The sequence below is a fragment of the Argentina silus genome, assembly GCF_951799395.1.
Source record: "Argentina silus genome assembly, chromosome: 21".
Classification (NCBI taxonomy): domain Eukaryota; kingdom Metazoa; phylum Chordata; class Actinopteri; order Argentiniformes; family Argentinidae; genus Argentina; species Argentina silus.
Window position 1 is genome coordinate 4,219,996 of NC_139675.1, and position 18,329 is coordinate 4,238,324.

At 42.0% G+C, this 18,329-nt stretch overlaps 1 protein-coding gene across 1 annotated transcript; it reads left to right on the forward strand.

Annotated features, from left to right (window-relative positions):
* Positions 1-10,682: 10,682 nt before the first annotated feature.
* cplx2a (complexin 2a) lies at positions 10,683-17,714 on the forward strand (the record flags this gene model as incomplete). Its single annotated transcript, XM_083692635.1, has 3 exons — positions 10,683-10,713; positions 15,594-15,772; positions 17,520-17,714. 3 exons carry the CDS (start codon positions 10,683-10,685, stop codon positions 17,712-17,714), a joined length of 405 nt encoding a protein of 134 aa, XP_083548761.1.
* Positions 17,715-18,329: the final 615 nt, after the last annotated feature.

The window sequence follows — 18,329 nt, forward strand, 5'->3', positions numbered from 1 at the left end:
GGTGGATATTCGGTTCTCATTCTCAATAGCTCTTAAACCCAGCGTGACAGGTCTATGAAAATGATATATTCTGAGTCATGGGAGAGAAATCTACACCTTTTGTTTTTCACATTTTCAAAATGTTTAATATGGTTTCGGGCTCCTAAACCCAGCGTTTAAAATAAATAAATAACTCAAACCATATAAAAAAAGAAAATGTGTAGAATGTTCACCATCCTACCCTGACTCAGAATGATGAAGGCATTTAGAAGTCATATCAATTTAAACAAATGTTTACTTTAAAATATCACTGACGACCTGCTCCACTCCAGGACCAGTAAGAGAGCAGGAAAGATCATAGCTGACCCTTCCTATCCAGGTCACCACGTCTTCCACAGACTGACTCTGGGACTTCAACCCCCCAGACAAATCTTTATGGAAAGAATTAGCGATTTCTTTAGGAAGTCTCCTATGATAACTAAAACAATAGCAAACATGCATAAAGATGCAATCGAAAAACCCCACAACCTGCTCATTTTCTAAATGTGTGTTTTTGTATGCGCTGTACCTTCAAACTTCCGATATGTAAACCGGAAATACATTTCCTATGCGGAGGAGCTAAATGGCTTTGATTACAAACGAATTGATTTATCCTATTAATTCTGTCCTTACAAAGTCTTCTATGACTAAAACATAGGCCTAAGTAATTGGATCATGTAATAGGTCTCTTAGGTTTTTGGTTGTGATAAGATAATCACATAAAATCACATCAATAAAATATATTTAAATATTAATATATAGTCATATTAATCCAAATCAATATTTCATATCTCTAGAAATCTTATAGACTGTGATTATGCTTTGTACATACTGTATATGCATATAACCAGGTATTGAACCTACGTTGTCAAATCAACAATGCTAGCCCCCTAAGCTAAAGTCTAGGTGTTATCAATAATAGTCATCAAAGGTCCAGCATGTCATTTTGAGCTTTAAAATAGTGCTAAATGGCCATGATAAATCGGAAGCGATCCAGGAATGAGTTCACATGATAATGCTCAATGAAGAGCGCTGTTTCTGTCCAAAAAAAGCGCTTTCTAAAATCTGGTGTCAAGATCAAGCACTGGCCTTTAGTACCTATTTTCCATTTTGTTTGTTTGCAAAGATATGCACATGTTTGCTGCTATTATGTATGTATGTATGTAATGTTGAGTGTGGGCAGAGAGGGCAGCAGCGTGCAAACTACATGTCACCTTTAAGAGCTCAGGCAGGTTGTCATGTGAGCTGAGCTTCTGAGTACTACCACTGCTACAGATGTGTAGATAATCAAAAGGCATTTAGGTCATCTGAGTTACTTGATAATAATCCAATCACATTTTGTATCAACTTTGAATTAAATGTATCCATATAGCCTAGAGCAAAACTCTATCCATTGCATGTTTGCACTCAGCCAGCAAAGGCAACAATGACTTAAAAAACAAACAAGCATACAAAAAAAAAACAACGGGATATAAAAGTTTTTTTTTTGCTGCAGCTTTACAGCACACCATTTTTTCAAGGACTCATTTTCAGTCTCCAACAACCTCTCTTCCTCTTCAAAAACATGTTCCACAGTGTGTTCTTCTTCTTCTACCGTGGACCTCCCTCCGCTTGCAGCCACTTCGGTGAGCACATCTTTTATCCCCCCCTTCCCGGGCTGAAGTCAACAGCAGCAGTGCGGCTGCTATTTTATAACTGTGCTGCATTGCAGAGCTATTTCCACAAATGAGGGCTGGATTGCATAAGAGCTGACTGGTGTTAAAGCCTTGAGAGCTGCAGAGCTGAGGAGAGGGGAGAGCAAGGGTAGGGGGTGATGGGGGGGGGGGGGGGGGGGTTCGCGGTTGTGTGTGACGCAGTAGGACGTGCATGGAGACCGGAATGCAGTCACTCCTTCACAACCCCCACCCCCAATCACTCAACCCCCACCCCCAATCACTCAACCCCCACCCCCAACCACTCAACCCAGAGACATCATGAAAGCACAGCCACAGCGCTCTGCCCTGGGGAGATGCACCCAGGGAAGTCTTGAATGAACAAAGCACTGTCACACTGCTGCAATGGGCTACAAGGACTGTCTTTGTCTCAAGCTGACACCTATTTCATGCCTTTACAGGGAGGCAGAATACACTTCTTCACTCCCTGCCGGGACAATATTTGGTATATTCAAACCCTAGACAACAGCTAAACATAACAGTATTATTATTTGTTTCACTAAACTCTTCTCCTAAAGAATCTGACTGTACTGTACTGTAGGGTTAGGGTTAGGATTTACATTTATGGCATTTAGCAGACGCCTTTATCCAAAGCGACTTACAACAAATACATTTGTTTTAGTAAGTGAATCATCTATCCATCAGTCATCATAAGATAAAGTAATCAGTGCTCGGACCAGGGGCCATAGGCAGTCACAATGCTAGAATTACCCACAAAACTTATTTGGTCTTGCACCTTTCTATTTCACTGGTGTGAGTTTTCTGCCCAACCCACCCCATTGTCAATGCCCACAAGGGGCAGGTTATCTGGTGTTCCCAGATATAGATAAGATTTATCAAGCTCCACTGCTCATGGGTTCCCCCGAAAGAAATGTGTTCTCTCAAGGGTCCACTGTCTGCATATCTACTAAAAAAAAGTGCCCTGGTACCACGGGACAAGACTCAGGAGCTAATCTTCTCAACAGCCAGAGCATCTTTGGTCGGCCTCAACTGTCTGTTGACCCATTAAAATTATCATCTGGAAGGAGGGGTTGCTCTCAATAGCATTCTCAGAGAGGTAATGGATGTAGAGTGTCCGATGAACACCTGGAACTGATTAACTAGAACGCTCCACAGACACACTGTACGATTCCCCTCCACCTTCCTTAGGCGTGCCTTGGTCTGCTGCAGTTCTCACATTTGACCAGGGAGGGGAGCTAGAGTTAATACAGTAGTAGACTGCATTTCATCATCCCTGCAATGCAAGTGAAGGCCTCTCAAGGGCACACATCATATCTGCAAAGTCACAGGCAGCATTCTGATTCTCTCTACCCTTCAGCCCCCAAGTGTGCGATCGTACACTCCCCCTCACTCATTTCAAAACACTGGATTGGTGTAAGCATGAGCTAAAGGGAGTTTCCACGATATATATCTCCCACCGATCCATTCCCTTTAAATCCATGAGGGGGAGTGACCAAGTGTTCACTTTGGGGAGGCGGTCAGAGGATCAGAATGCAGCTACAGACACACCCTTGACTCACGCCACACCCTGACAAATGGTGGTGTAATGTAGGTGTACCAGGGGAGGCTGGTGGAGGTGGAAATCAGAGGACGGGCTCATTGTAATGTATGGAACTGAATGCGGAATGGTATAAAACACACTTTTGATACCATTCCTAATTCCATTCCATACATTACAATGAGCCCGTCCTCTGATTTCTACCTCCACCAACCTCCACTGAGGTATACATAGATGCCATCACTTTAAGTACACATAGTTCTCGGGGGAGTATGAGATGAAACTGCCCACTGTCCTTGCTGTCCTTTTAAACTCATAAAATATGCATGACCCTTTGAATGTATTTCTAAATGTATTCATGGATCTTTGCAGCACTAGAAAGCTCAGTATCAGCAGTTTGTGTGCGTGTGTGTGTGTGTGTGTGTGTGTGTGTGTGTGCGCATGTGTGTGTGTGTGTGTGGGCGTGTGTGCGTGTATGCGCATGTGTGCGGGCGTGTGTGCGTGTATGCGCATGTGTGCGTGTTTGTGTGTGTGTGTGTGTGTGAGTGTGTGTGTGTCTGTGCTTGTGCAGGCTGGAAGGCATTTAATCAATACACCAACACATGTTCTTTGGTGTAGATCTGGTCAGAGACGGGAGCGGAGGAAAGGAAGCATAGGGTGGAGATTTAACAGCTCTACCACTCACCAAACCCAATTCAACCCAATGCGCATTATTGACTGTTTATTTGAATATGATGACATACTAACAATACCAACATATTATTATTATTATTATTATTATTATTATTATTTGACATTAACAATGCATCGTGAAAACTCCCATTTGACACATGATGATGACACCATAGAATAACATTCCACTGTTCGAAGAGGACGGAAGCAAAGATTAAAGCCCTCAGTAAGCAAATGTCTCCAATGTCATCACAAACAAGGATGTTTCTGAGCAGAAGACATGTTTTCCTCTTCAGCCCAGGGCTGTGAAGAGAGCTGGGTCAGCACAGTGAGGCTGGGAACATAAAACAAAGTGAAGCAGCATGACTGCTGCTCATAAAACTACTAACCACCAACCATGCAATATTGATCAACCACCTTAATCAATACCAGCTTATATCGTGGCCCAAGCCCCCCCCCAAAGCTTTTTTTTGCTGAGTCAGGCATGCTGTCAGGCTATTCGATTCTCATTGCAAACAAAGATGGCCAAGTCTTTCAGATGATGAATATTTGTTTGACAATATTACGCTTTTGGATGTAGATTAATACGGCTCAACTGAATAGTGATTAATATCACTGAGCTTTCATCAATTTATATGTCCGTTAAATGTGTATAGAATGTATAGAGGACAATCATTCTGCACTGTGTATTTTCTGTCTCAGACACTGTGAGGTAAAAGTGTTTCTTCGTTTTTTTTTTTGCTTTGGCACCTTTTTGGTAACACACTTCCAAGCTGTCAAAATAGCGAGCAACACCTTCACAACCCTTAATTTCCGCTGCAGAACTGTTAATTATTATTTAAAAAAAAAAAAAAGCTCACACAAACTACAAAACCAAAAACAGTTTTACAAAAGACTGTACACGACAGAACAACTGACAAGTGAGATTGTCTGGATCATTCTGATTCCTGGTCCTGGAGAGCCACGGTCTCTCTGCATGCTTTTGTTTCAGCTCAGCAAATACACCACTGATTCAGCTAATCAAGGGTTTGAAGATCAGTTGATTTGTCAATCGGGTGTGATAGCACTAGGCTGGAAAGAAAAACCTGGACCTACTGCGGCTCTCCAGGACCAGGATTGACTATCACCTTTACAAAATAAGTTCACAGCTTTCAAAAAGTCTTTCTCGAAAAGATATTCTGTAGATAAAACGCAAAATATAAATTAAGTAGTTTAATATGGATTATTTTCTGTACATATTGTAACTGGATTTGTAAATCTTCAGTGATGTACTGTATGTATATTCTCTGAAAAACTGTGGATTGGATTTGACAGTGTATAAACCCTAAACAGTGGATTCTGATTATAATATTTTATTAAAATAATAATATTGTTTTAATTGATTTATTTTGCTGTCGATTTGGGTCATTTTAGTAGTTGTAGTAGTTTTATTGGCGAGAAACACCAATAAAACTACTAATCCCAAATCTGAAATGTCACACCAATTTATATACATATAAAAGACATTCATGATGTTCTCTAAAACTCTAATATAGGCGAGTACAAAGTTAAAAACAAGAAAGCTCAATTGTGTTTTTATAGTCAATAGGGGTCATATTTGGTTGCTTGTAAAGGATAGGAAGTAGGACTGAGGTGTGTGTGTGTGTGTGTGTGTGTGTGTGTGTGTGTGTGTGTGTGTGTGTGTGTGTGTGTGTGTGTGTGTGTGTGTGGATGAGTAGTTTTGTGAAATATAGGGTGGGAGAGTTCTGACACCGGCCTGTTCTTGCTAGGGGAGTGTTTAGTTCGTGGCTGTTGCGGGTAGTGTGTCCAGATATTGTATTTCTGGTTGGGGGCAGCCAGTCTGCAAACTGTGAGGATTGCAGAGAAAGAGCAAATTAATGATTTTAAGCAGATCTGCTCACTTCTCCCCTCAAGGGAAGGTATCACCAGGTTGCCCAGGGTATTTGCCTATTGTTTTGAGTTCTCTGATATTAATTCAACATACATCCAACCATAAAACACAACAAAATGTACCTGTTCTGGGATGTATTAGTTCATCAACCACTTTCCCACATTGGATATCAATTAATTAATATTTAGTTAACTTGAAGCTGGGTACAAAACAAAAAAGGCCATGACTTCTAAAAATGTAGTTTTATTGAAAGAGCTGCTCCCAGTGACAGATGACTACAATGATAGGACACAATAAATTAGATCATTACTTTACCTTCAAGATTGATCATATTTAAGGATATTTCAACCACAATGTGCCTGGTCGTCAACTCAACCAATTACGAACATTTGAAGTGGATGTATGATACGTTGCTAGGACAGTTCACTCTGTGCCATAGACATTAATCCCATTCCCATACTCAATCTTTGATTTTTTGTTGAGTTTGAGATTTGAATCCAACGAATCTATCAACTGCCGATTTTTTATTGTATCTTGTCAAAACTGAATGCCAATCTGTGTTCAGATCCATCCAACTGCGTTTGTTGTTTATTGAGGATTCAACTAAATGTAATTCAGTTAGAAAAACAAACCTGAGTTAAAGTGAAACAAATCTATTTTGTCTTTTTGTAAATGCAATAGGTCAGAAAAGTTCAAAATCCATTCTAAAGACTGTAAGCTTTTAACATCCCGAATATAGAGTCAAAGCTCCATGGTCAATTGTACTTGTACTCACTGGGCAAATACATTAATGAACTGACATTGAACAAAAATAGATTTGTGGGTAAATATATATATACCTTTCAGATATTGGTGTCATTAAATTAACCGAATTTCAACACGGATGGTTAATGTTATTGAAAATGTTGTATTTCAAAATTGTAAATAAGAAGCAACACATAGGTCTTCAATGTTTATTTTTTGTATTGATGAATCCTTTATTTTGCCAGGTAAGTTGACTGAGAACATGTTATCTTTTACAGCAACGACCTGGAGAGAGGAGAGGGGATGAATGTGTGTATATATATACACACACACATTCATATATACACACATTCACTGTTAAATACAGTGCCCTGCGTAAGTAATGGGACAGTGATGTATTTTGTCTTCTTTCGGCTCTACACTCCAGAAGCAAAGATTATTTGGAGACTTGGATTCAAAGAATTACTATGAAGTTAAAGTGGAGATTCTCAGCTTTTATTCGATGGTATTTGTGTATATATTGGCTTCAACATTCAGAAATTACACCACATTTTATACAAAATCCAAACTACACTCGATTGTAGAGCCAAAAGAAGAAAAAAATGCTTCACTGTCCCCTTACTTATGCAGGGTACGCAGAGGCCAGTCATGGTCCACATAAGGCAGAGAACTGCACTTAAACTCACATTTGGCACTGAGAGTTTATATAACACAGAACACTGCTTGGGTACTAATTGTGTGAACATTGCTTTCAGCCAAATATCTTATGTGCAGTAACTAGATGAGCCCAAAGCCTCTATGACGATGAAGGCTTGACGCCGAAACGCGTCCGCAGTGACTGTTAACACGCATTCAATAAATATGTATTTTTCTATAGGCTGTTTGAGAGTGCTGGCTGTGTTATTATTTACCCATTGGAGTAACCGAATGTAACCCAGCGTCACGCACCAGCACCTCCCCTGGAACATGGGGACCAGCGGGTGGCCGTGTTAAATGATCCAACAGAGCCATCGAGGGAATGCATCTGCAGCATAGGATACACAGTGTCTCTCTGAGGCTCTGTATGCACTTTGGCCACGTTCCAACTGGGTCTGGGATGCTTCCTTTGCCCACTCAGTGGGGAAGATCACTCAAGCTCTTAACATCACAATAGCTGCAGGCTGGCCTGCCTGCCTGCCTGCCTGCCTGCCTGTCTGCCTGCCTGCCTGCCTGCCTGGCCTGCCTGTCTGCCTTCACTGGAAAGTGAAGTGAACCCTTTACGCATTGCAGTAGAAGCCCACACAGGCACACCTAGTTCTCAGGAGACCACAGAGTGCATCTGATGGACAGTCATATCAAAAGCAAACCATCCCTCCCCTGACTTCTGGAAAAACACTCAGAGGCCAGTGTGTCCTTCAGCTTAGATAAGGCGCAGGGATTTGACGAGTACCACTGATATGAATGTAAGACAGGAATAAAATGGTGCATGACGGGTGAAACTGACAATTCACTGATATTTCTCAGAACACAATGATCAACAAAAGGGTTGTCCACTATGTAAAATGTCATTCTTTTATTAACAATCAGACCTACAGTATTCAACATCACAAAACCTATGTTGTTTTACCCACATAAGGCTCTTATGCATACCAATAGAGAAATGGGACTCTCTCTCTCTCTCTCTCTACCATCTACCGATACAGTTCAATAGAACACACCTCCCTGGTGCATGTTCCATGATTGGAGTAATGTTGTGTTACAGCACAGGGGGGCTTCGACAAAGGGAATGATGGATGTTTGTGTCAGTGTTTCTCCTGGACAGAGCCCTACGTCTTGATTAATTAATGGTTACTAGGGCAGCCTTCCTCCAGTCTGCTGCAGTAGTATCTACTAAGGTACACAGTGGGCTCTGTATACTCTGTAGGCAGCAGGGAGCAAGCTGCATGTCAAGCAAGCAAGCCAAGATGCAGTCACCCTTGCAGAGGTTGTTTAATAAGGAAAATGAAAACGTTGTGTGTGTGTGTGTGTGTGTCTGTGTGTGTGATGGAGCGAGAGAGAGTGAGAGAGAAAGAGAGAGAAAGAGAGCTTTAGGGAGCGGCAGTGAAAGTGGGCAATGTGTGAAGTGTTTTAGAAAACCTGCTGCTGCACCTTACTTTCTCTTAGTTACCTTGGTTACCCTCCCTGGTTTACGCATTAATTTACCAACCTTCTTTGGTTAATGATCTGTCACCTTGGTTACAATCTGGTTATTTATCACCTCAAAGTTCAATTAGTGTAACTGAAATACAGGCATGCAGCTCCGCTTGATTTACTGGACTGACGTTTCTTAACAATTAAACCAACAGAGCAGAACTTACATGAAATGAATTCCTATTTATCAAAAAAAAAAAAAAAAAAGCCTAAACCAGTTTGATATCATTAAAAGATAGGCTTGATTAAAAGGTTTATGGAATTTTAAACAGTTTTCTGAGCAGCAGAGGTTGGTGGTGGGGAGAGGAGATAAAAAAAAAAAAGGCGCTGCTGCAGATTTATGTGTCTTTTCGCGCTGTTAAGTTGTTCATGTCTCGATGAAAGATACCATGCGTTATTTTCACGCAGGTTTGCACAACCTGATGACATTGGGAATTCATTAGAATAGCCTTTGTCCGGGCAATTGAAAATAAAAATGTATAATAGGCTGCATTAATGTCCTGCAGAGACAATGCTGACTTGCATTTTGAGTGCGTTTTAGCTTACATCAGTCACCTCAATCACTACAGCATGAGATAATGAGATAGAACGACGATAACCAAGTGGTGCATGACGTTACCGAGAAGTCTACATTCACCCATGAGCAAAACATTTAGGTCAGACTTTTGAGGGAAAATATCAAAAGGAGTTAAACTGATCTGTAGGGTATCAAACGGCGGGAGGTTGCCACAGAGTAGCCTAATCTGAGGAGGCTAATTGCAGTGGAGGCAGACGATGCACGGGGATGAACTGCTGTGCATGGGCAGTCAGTTCCTGTCAGTGAAGACGTGGGACGTTTGGGAGAAGGTACAGAACTCCATGTGATTGCCCTCATCATCAGCAACTGCAGTTCCCTCCTCCGACGCTCGTGCAGTCGTTGTGCAGGAAGACGTCCCTTTCGCCTGGAAATACAGGGATGTTCGAAGTGACTCTGAGCCTCTAAAGATCCCCACCCTCTATTTGCCGTGAACTTCAACATTTGCAAGGATAACGTCGCTCTTTTCAAAGACCCAAGGCGCTCAGAAAGGTAATCGCATGCCCTGATTTTCAGAGGAGATAGGATATTTTGACATGGGACGAATTGGGAGCTGTCCCCCCCCAAAATGGTTCTGAAATGCTCCGCGCACGAAAATGATAGGTGTGTGGGGTTCAGTTGGGGTTGTCGGGAATGACAGGGAAAACGACTTAAAAACGTGATCGCAGGGAATTGAATTAACCCCTGATTGAAAATGATAACGCTACTCGGGACGGCATACTAGGCTACTCACCATGCATGCGGTATCAACATGATTGAATGAGGATAATGGAAAGTTTCGTACGGAACGCAGATTACTGGGCTGCAGGCATCGATTAGGTTTATATTTTCACCATTAGGTTACTCGAGGGATGTCCGTTGATCGGAGAAACATAATGCTGTTATTCTGATTAGGGCGCATATACCTCGCCAAGTAGGCTATACGCTATGCTTTGGCGTCTTCTAATTTGAAGTAGCCTCCTTGGCCCATGCAGCGAGCGGTGAATGCTATGCAGGCTACTAACGTTGGATGGACTGGTTGCTTACGACACCTGTGCCGTCAACTGTAGCCTTTTACAGAAATATGCCCCAAGAAACAGCTCATCATTGACCTTTTTTCTGTCCTTCACGGGGCTGCTTCCGGGGAATCCAGCCGTCAGCATAAATGCATAAGATAAATGGAGCTGTACGTTAAGGGTAGCGTTCCTCACAGGTGCAATAACAAACCCTATATCCAAATCACTAGCATTCAAGTGGCAAACCAAGGAATCACACAGCCATCTTTAAATGAGAATAAAAGTCAGTTATTGGTCATAATTTAACCGCTCCTTTATTCATTCCCAGGTTCTGGCTCCTGGACTGCAGCGGTCCTGTCTGAAAGTGATACCGTGAATCTGAGGGAGAGAAGACTCTAAAAGCGACACCATGAATTTTGTAATGAAAGCTGCTATGGGAGGTAAGTTGATGAACCCTCAGCCATAAGAGGAGAGTCATGAGGTTAATAGACAGGGAGGACGTGGGCTATAACATTATGCGCAAAATAAATAGGCCTATAGGCCTAGTTGTGTACAGTAATACGAATTCTAGTTGTATATGTATGTATGTATGTATGTATGTATGTATGTATGTATGTAAGGTGACATGCTGTCGCCTATCTAACGTTTCTCTCAAATGTGAAATATCAGTGAACGTGACGAAAAGTAATACCGGTAGTCTATAGTGCTTGTATACTGCTTCTCATTATATTCGTCTGGGTCTGCTGCACTTTTGCCATCACTCGGCGTAGCCTCCACTGTAGTGGCGTCTGCAGATTGTGCGAGTTGAGGTGGGCTATTAATTCTCACTGATATGTAGTACCGCAACCTCCCAACTTCTGCAGCATAACCGCGTGCTCTCTTCGCGATAAGAATCCTATGAAGCCGCCGGGTTGTGTACAGTCAATACGATTTACACGTTTTTGCATTCAAATAAGCTGGTCTTTTATCTCATTATCCACTATATTTATTTAAAATTATATGATTGGTTTATTCATGTGCGTAGCCCAAACATGAATGTTGCTCGTAAATACATTGTTTTAAAAAAACAGCTGTAATACCTCCTATCAGCGTATAAGGAATGACCTTTTTTTTTTTTGCAAACTTGCACTTTCTCTGACATGCAGTGATTTCTCTGACATGCATAGCGCAACATGACATCAGGGTATGCTGCACATTTGAAAACCTGTGAAAAACGAAAGAACGAAATAAAACAATCAATAAATATGTACATCAATGAATGTGATATACAATTTAGCCAATGCATTGCTGTTCATTTGAAGGATTAACAAAGCCAATGTTAGATGCTCAAAAAAGTCATATATCAGCCGACTTATTTCTGCATACTGTACTTCCACAAATTGAACCACAGCTTTATCTAACATATTTGAATTTATGATTCCCTGTATGATTTTCTTGCCTGTACCACCTGAAAATAAATGCAATTTCACACTGTTAGTCGGTGGAAGTAGTAATTGCAGAAGGAGGTAATCGAAAGGCCCCTTTGGTCTCAGAAATCTCTATGAATGCCAGATGCTATGGTGCAGGATTCATACATATTTTATTTAAACTCTCCTCCATTTTGAAACGCCTATACTTATCACCTGCTGGGTGTGTTGAAGCAGGACCGCATATGAGCTACAGTGAATTACAGAGCTGGCCAATACTGTATTGATTTCCACTAATGTATTGATTGCTGTGAGTCTGTATCATTGCCCACTCTGCCATATTTGGCAATGGATTAAGACCTTCATGGGGAATCCCTGCTTGTGGCTACGGTTTTTCATGATTCGGCGATACTCCCACGCTCGTGCTTCCTTGTGGGATGTGTATTTTGTTTTTAAAATGACTTTTCCGCCATGGGATGGCACCATAGTTTTAAACTGAAAGACAATGGCTCAATTATCTCTACATGTCCCTGTGATTAAGAATGACCCTCCCATGATGGGTAGACCTGCCTGGGAACAAATGTCGCCCTCAGACCACAAGGATATGCTCTTCAATCTAATGGTATACACTAAAGCTTGGGATGCAGGACACCTGGGTTTCTAACCCTACCGGTTACACCCGCAGGGAGGGTTATTATTATAGGTCAAGCGCCAGATCTGACCCCTTCAGGTTAAAACCAAGACCCAGTGTGTCTTGAGTCATGACTGATCAATCAGAACTCAAGATCAATCAGAACAAGATGTACAGCAACGCCAGTTCAATCACAGTCACTTAAGAGTTGACAGAGAAAAAGAGTGTGGCCAAAATTCGAGAACATTTTAAAAATTGTTAAAAATAATTACACTCCCGCTTCATGTTGAAGAGAAACGCCCGGTCCAAAAGCCCCCACTAGCCCCCACTAGCCCCTTCCTCCTAGCTCCATCTGGTGATGTCCGCACATGGAAAGGGGCTGGATAGGTGTAGCCTAAGCAAAACCAATATAGTGGTGGCTCCATCTATCTATCTATATATATAGATATATATATATATATATATATAGAGAGAGAATTTACCTGATGGTTTTATCCAAAGTGACTTACATTTCAGTGATTGCATACAGTTTGGGTTTATATGGTCCCAGTGGAAATCGAACCCACAACCCAATTAAAATATAGCAAACCGTAATTAAAATACAGTTCCAATATTTTTAACCTGAGGGACGCTAGTATCACAACAAAGCAGTAGCTATTTGATCGAAGATTGAAGGCAGACTCAAGATTCAAGATTTTTCCACAGTCATTTACTAAAAGTAAAAGCTAATCTCATCCACGGCACTTAAATGTGATTGGTTCTATCTGAAGGTGCACAGCTCCGTCTTTGTCCTGCAAATCCAATTCAATTCATCACAGTGACCTTGGGCTCCTTCAGCCTACGGCCCCCGAGTCTATAAATAATGTATGCCACCCTACAATGTCACGACAGTGGAACAGTGAGAATGGGTCGTTTTACGAGAAGATGGTTGCACGGTTTCATAAAGCATACCTAATCCAGTTAACATGCTCAACGACATCAAAGCATGAGGTAGGAGTTGCCGTAAACCACAGATCTCGGTTCGGATTACCCTTCTACCAATCCTAACCTTTGTTATTAGGGGATGTGAAAAAACATCCCACATCAATTCCGTCTCTCAAGTATATTCCCTCTGAATGAAGTGATGGGATGCAGCGAAGCAGAAAGCAAACACTGAAATCACGCTGACACGCAAGGAAAAGGTTTGCTATGTGTCGGCCGCCACATCAATTTAACACTAACGCTGAAATCTAAATTCCAGCTGTTCTCTCTAGCCTCTAGGCATTTTGTGCAGATCTTGAGAGGATTGGATAGGTTTAAAGAGTGTGCTACAGTTATTGCTTGCTTTACCACTGCATTTCAACAAAAAGGCTACAGTCGGTAGAATTTTCACCCCATGCCTGAACCTATCCAATCCTCTCAGATCTCTTCAGAACATCTCATCGAGATCCAAATGATCCTGCGTTGTGTTGTGTCCTGTTTCCGAATCGGTCCTTGATTTTGGATGAAATCTCCAGAAAAATCTAAAATCCCCAATCCAAAAATCCAAACTACTGGTCATAATATTACCTTTCAATGTATTTCAATAAGGAAGAGTGGACCCCACAAGAGGGAGGAACAGAATGTAAGACAACATGGTTCACTTGGACCTGGAGGACTGACAAGAGTGCCCTGTGGTGTCGAGGCTTGTGGTCCATTTAAAATTCCGACGTGGTGAGAAAACGGAGGGAAGGAATTTGATGATACCAGCTGCTGTGGCTTGTTCTCACCTGGCCACAATCGAAGAGGAGTGACTCACGGACGCGGGGTTCTGCTGCGTCAGCTGCATGACGAGGCGCCCGGCAAAGGGGAGCAGCAGCCGACGACTCTGTTTTTGCTGCAGTTCTATTTTATGCTGATGAGTCCAAACAAATCACACACACACACACACACACACACACACACACACACAAAAAAAAGAAAAGTCCTAACAGCACTAGGGGAATTGGTCTCCTGGAATTCCCTCCCTGTCTCTCTCTGTCATGGGCAGCCATGCAGTCGTGAAGCACAGTCAGGCAATAACTCAGACAGACAAACAGCCCAACTGCTCAGGCTAATGAACGGCTCGAATGCTTTTTTTCCTTCTTCACGTTCAACATTACGCTCTGTAATGCGATTGAGAGTGACTCTCTTGGTGAAAAGGATACAGATTATTTTTTTTATTTTTTTTAATTCGTATAGGATGAGAAACACCAAAACGTCTAATCCTGGCTGCAACCAACCAACCAACCAACCAACCAACCAACCTCAGCCTTGAGACAAACCAGTGACAACAAGGCCTCCCTCCACATACTACGTACTACATACTACATACTACATGTTAACTGTCCCTCCTAAAGACCTCTTCTTCCCCACTACCCCCCTGTACAAGTTTCTCTCCTGTAAATAAATAATAATAAAAAAAGCATGGTGACTGCCAATAGCCTCCGGTCCGAGCATAGATTACTTCTTCTTATGATGACTGATGGATAGATGATTCACTTACTTAGACAAAAGTATGTGTTATAAGTCGCTTTGGATGAATGTAAATGTAACATACTCAAGTCCTTCCCCCAGTGCTATGACCTCACCCCCTCTCTCCTCCAGGTCCCAGGAGGGGACTAGTGCTGGATCCAATCAAACCTTCTATAGCAGTGGGTGCATGTGTACTATTTTTGTTTACTAAACCACAGCCTGTGTTGCAGATGGCTAAGCATTGCACAGTGACGTTGTTTTCCTGAGACCTGACCACTGTCAACCCAGACTCAGAAATACAATGTATTTTCTGGGTCAGTGGTATTGATGATGCTTTATTGTTGTGTCATTGGGTGTGCATTTGTGTAAAAAAAAAAAACACCCACTAAAGTGTATGTACTAACTGTATTCCCTCAATGCAACAAAAAATAAAACACACACACACATATATATATATATACCCATCTAAAATGTTAATAAATGTGACTTTTACGTTTCTAGTCTTTATTGGGAAACATAACCTCAACTGCCTAGAACGCATTACATTACCCTGAGCAGAATTGTGTCAAGGAATTGTATGCATTTGTGTAATATAATTTTCTTCCCACAGCTCATGGTCAATCATTGGAGACACCATTCCAAACGTCATTACTTTGCCTCTCTAATAAAGTACTTGTAGTGGAATAATTTATTTCAGAGCTGGTCCCGTGTAAAAGGTGCCAACATTCAAGCTGTGGCCCACTTCAACAACTACTCTGATGGACATCTGTGATGTTTGTTTGACAGCTGTCTTTCTCTCTGTCATGTGAAGGGGGCCCACCTGACGTGGGGAAGATGCTGGGCGGAGACGAGGCCGAGAAGGACCCAGACGCAGAGAAAAAGGAGGAGGAGAGACAAGAGGCTCTGAGGCAGGAGGAGGAGGAGAGGAAGGAGAAATATGCCAAGATGGAAGTCGAGAGGGAAACAATGAGACAAGGCATCCGAGATAAGGTAAACATACCGATAAATGTAGAAAAAAAACTGTCAATAAAAACAGAACGTTAACATTGCTTTGAACATTTATGATCGTTGCTCAACCTTTGGTTATAAATACTGTTCAAACACATTGCGACAGGGAAAAGCGGAGTGAAACTAGGCGTACGTTTGACCCATATCGATCTGGTAAACATTTTCACACATTCAGAGGCCCCAGTGGGAGGAAGGTCCAGCTGCCAGAGCTGAGTTCACTAGTTTAGAATCGTCAGGAGACGGGGAATATGGGCTTCAAAAGCCTTGCTTTTTGGCTGCTCTCCAATAAAACCATTTTCCTTCCTTTCATGGCTTCTGTTTGAAAGTTTAGCTTTGCGCCTGCTGTATTTCCACAGTGCTATTTATACACGGTGCTCAACAAAAAATAAAACATAGAAAGAGAAAAGTGTTGTTAACTGAGGTGCATTTATATCAGTTCAGCTGAGGCACCATATTTCCCGTGATTCGAATGCGACATATTGAATCATGCTCCTCAGGGACTCAGGCACGACTACCGTGTGGTTGCTAATTGCTTGTAACCACCACACTGCAAAAATATACACCTTCACCTGGGGAATATACACCCACACCTTCACCTGGGGAATATACATTGGAAAGCAGGGTGGCAGAGGCAGCCAAAGACATAAGGTCCTTTTACCAAGGATGCAGGGCTAGTAACCTTTGCAGGAAGTGTTTTGGGAGAGTTTGCCCCACTGTAGCCTACATTGCTCTGTTAAAATGCTTGTGACTTTCCCTACAATCCTTTTACCTTGAACATGCAAACGAGGTCAAGGAAGGGTCAACAAGGTGGGTTTTTATGTAACTACGTTTCCCCAAAAACCCATTCTTCAAGCCCCTCTATTCAATTAATTCTCTAAGATGGCACCAATTGAAGTTGATGTCAACTGGGTAGTTGTGCGCCAGTGTAACAAAACAAAAAAAGGAATATGTCAAACTGCAAGAGCTTCATTTGAAGAACACTTTTTTTTCGGCAGATCCCTAAATAACATGAAAACGTACCAAGGTGCTCATAACAGCTGTGCACAATCTGTCACCAGATGCTTTGGGGCTGAGAGATGAGAGAGAGAGGAATTCATTAGCACAGATTTCTGTGTTTGAGTCACACATCCAAAACTGTCTTTAATCCCAACAGTGCGACAGCATCGCACCACCATCTCACCAGATTCACACACTTTTTACAGGTCTCTGTTTCATCAGCCCTGAGATTTCAACAGCGATTGATCTATTTTATCATACATACGCCAGAAAATAAGCTCCGACACATGAAAGTACTGTAGTACACCGTTGACCGCATTCAGTATTGACCCTAAAGCAGTTGGTGGGAAAAACCTTTTTGGTTCCATTTGATTACATGAATCCATGCACTTTTGATGGTGTCAGTGCGCTGTTGTTTAGTTAACATTATTATGTGTTTATGTGGTCCAGTGTGGCCCACTTGGTGGAGTAAGGCTGCGGGTTTAACTTCTGCAGGGAGCCTACAAAAAATGTATACACTCATTGCACTGTGAGTCACACTTCTCTGGCCTGCGACGGTAACTGAGATCCAACCATAGACTCCCTGCTTCAAAAGCTAGTGAGTTAGCCACAGTGCTAACAAAGTCGATTGCCTTTTGCACTGTTTCAAAGCTAAAATCTACATACTGGACCTTTAATTTGTGCCTCGGCAACTGACCCAGAATGTGTCTGTGTTCCTCTGTTCCCTGTGCAGTATGGCATCAAGAAGAGGGAGGTGGCCGAGGCAGAGGCTCAGGCCGCCATGGAGGAGGCCACCGAGGGCAGCTTGACCCGTCCCAAGAAAGCCGTGCCCTCCGGCTGCGGGGATGACGATGAGGAAGAGCAGAGCATCATGGACACCGTCATGAAATACCTCCCCGGTCCACTCCAAGACATGCTGAAGAAGTAGGTTTTAACAACCGGAGTGACGTTAGATTGTTAATCCCTCCTAGGTGAGAATCTTAGATTACTTTGCTCTGTGCCGATGCAGAGACTTAGCACCGAAAATAAACTCCACGCTTCACCAGTTTTCTTTGTAAATAGCCTGAGGTGGAAATGATCAATGAAATAATCATTACTGTGTGTCTGTCAAAACAATATCTGAGAATAACTCTTATAAGCCATATTTTATCTTTAAAGGACATTTGAAGAATCGTTTCATGTTAGGCTACGTTTGGTTTTGTCTTATGTCAACTTTTTGCACACGCGTATGTACACCTATTTGTCGAGCCCCCCTTTCACTCCATAATCATGACGTCGGTCTGAACAAATTTTATATCAACTCTGTGTACCTTCTTATGTCGTGCATGCCATTTGTCTAGTCAAGTCTGTTGTGAATATGTACAATACCCATTTTTCCTCTTAGTCACGCAAAAATATATGGCAATAACTCTGATTTTGAATGTGGTTATCTTATCATGGTATGATAAGGGTAATAACATGTATGCATTCAGGAATTTCATTTACAGTTTTTGATGAGGATGACCATGCAGCAGTACTGCTGAAACTCAGCTTTAAGCTTCGA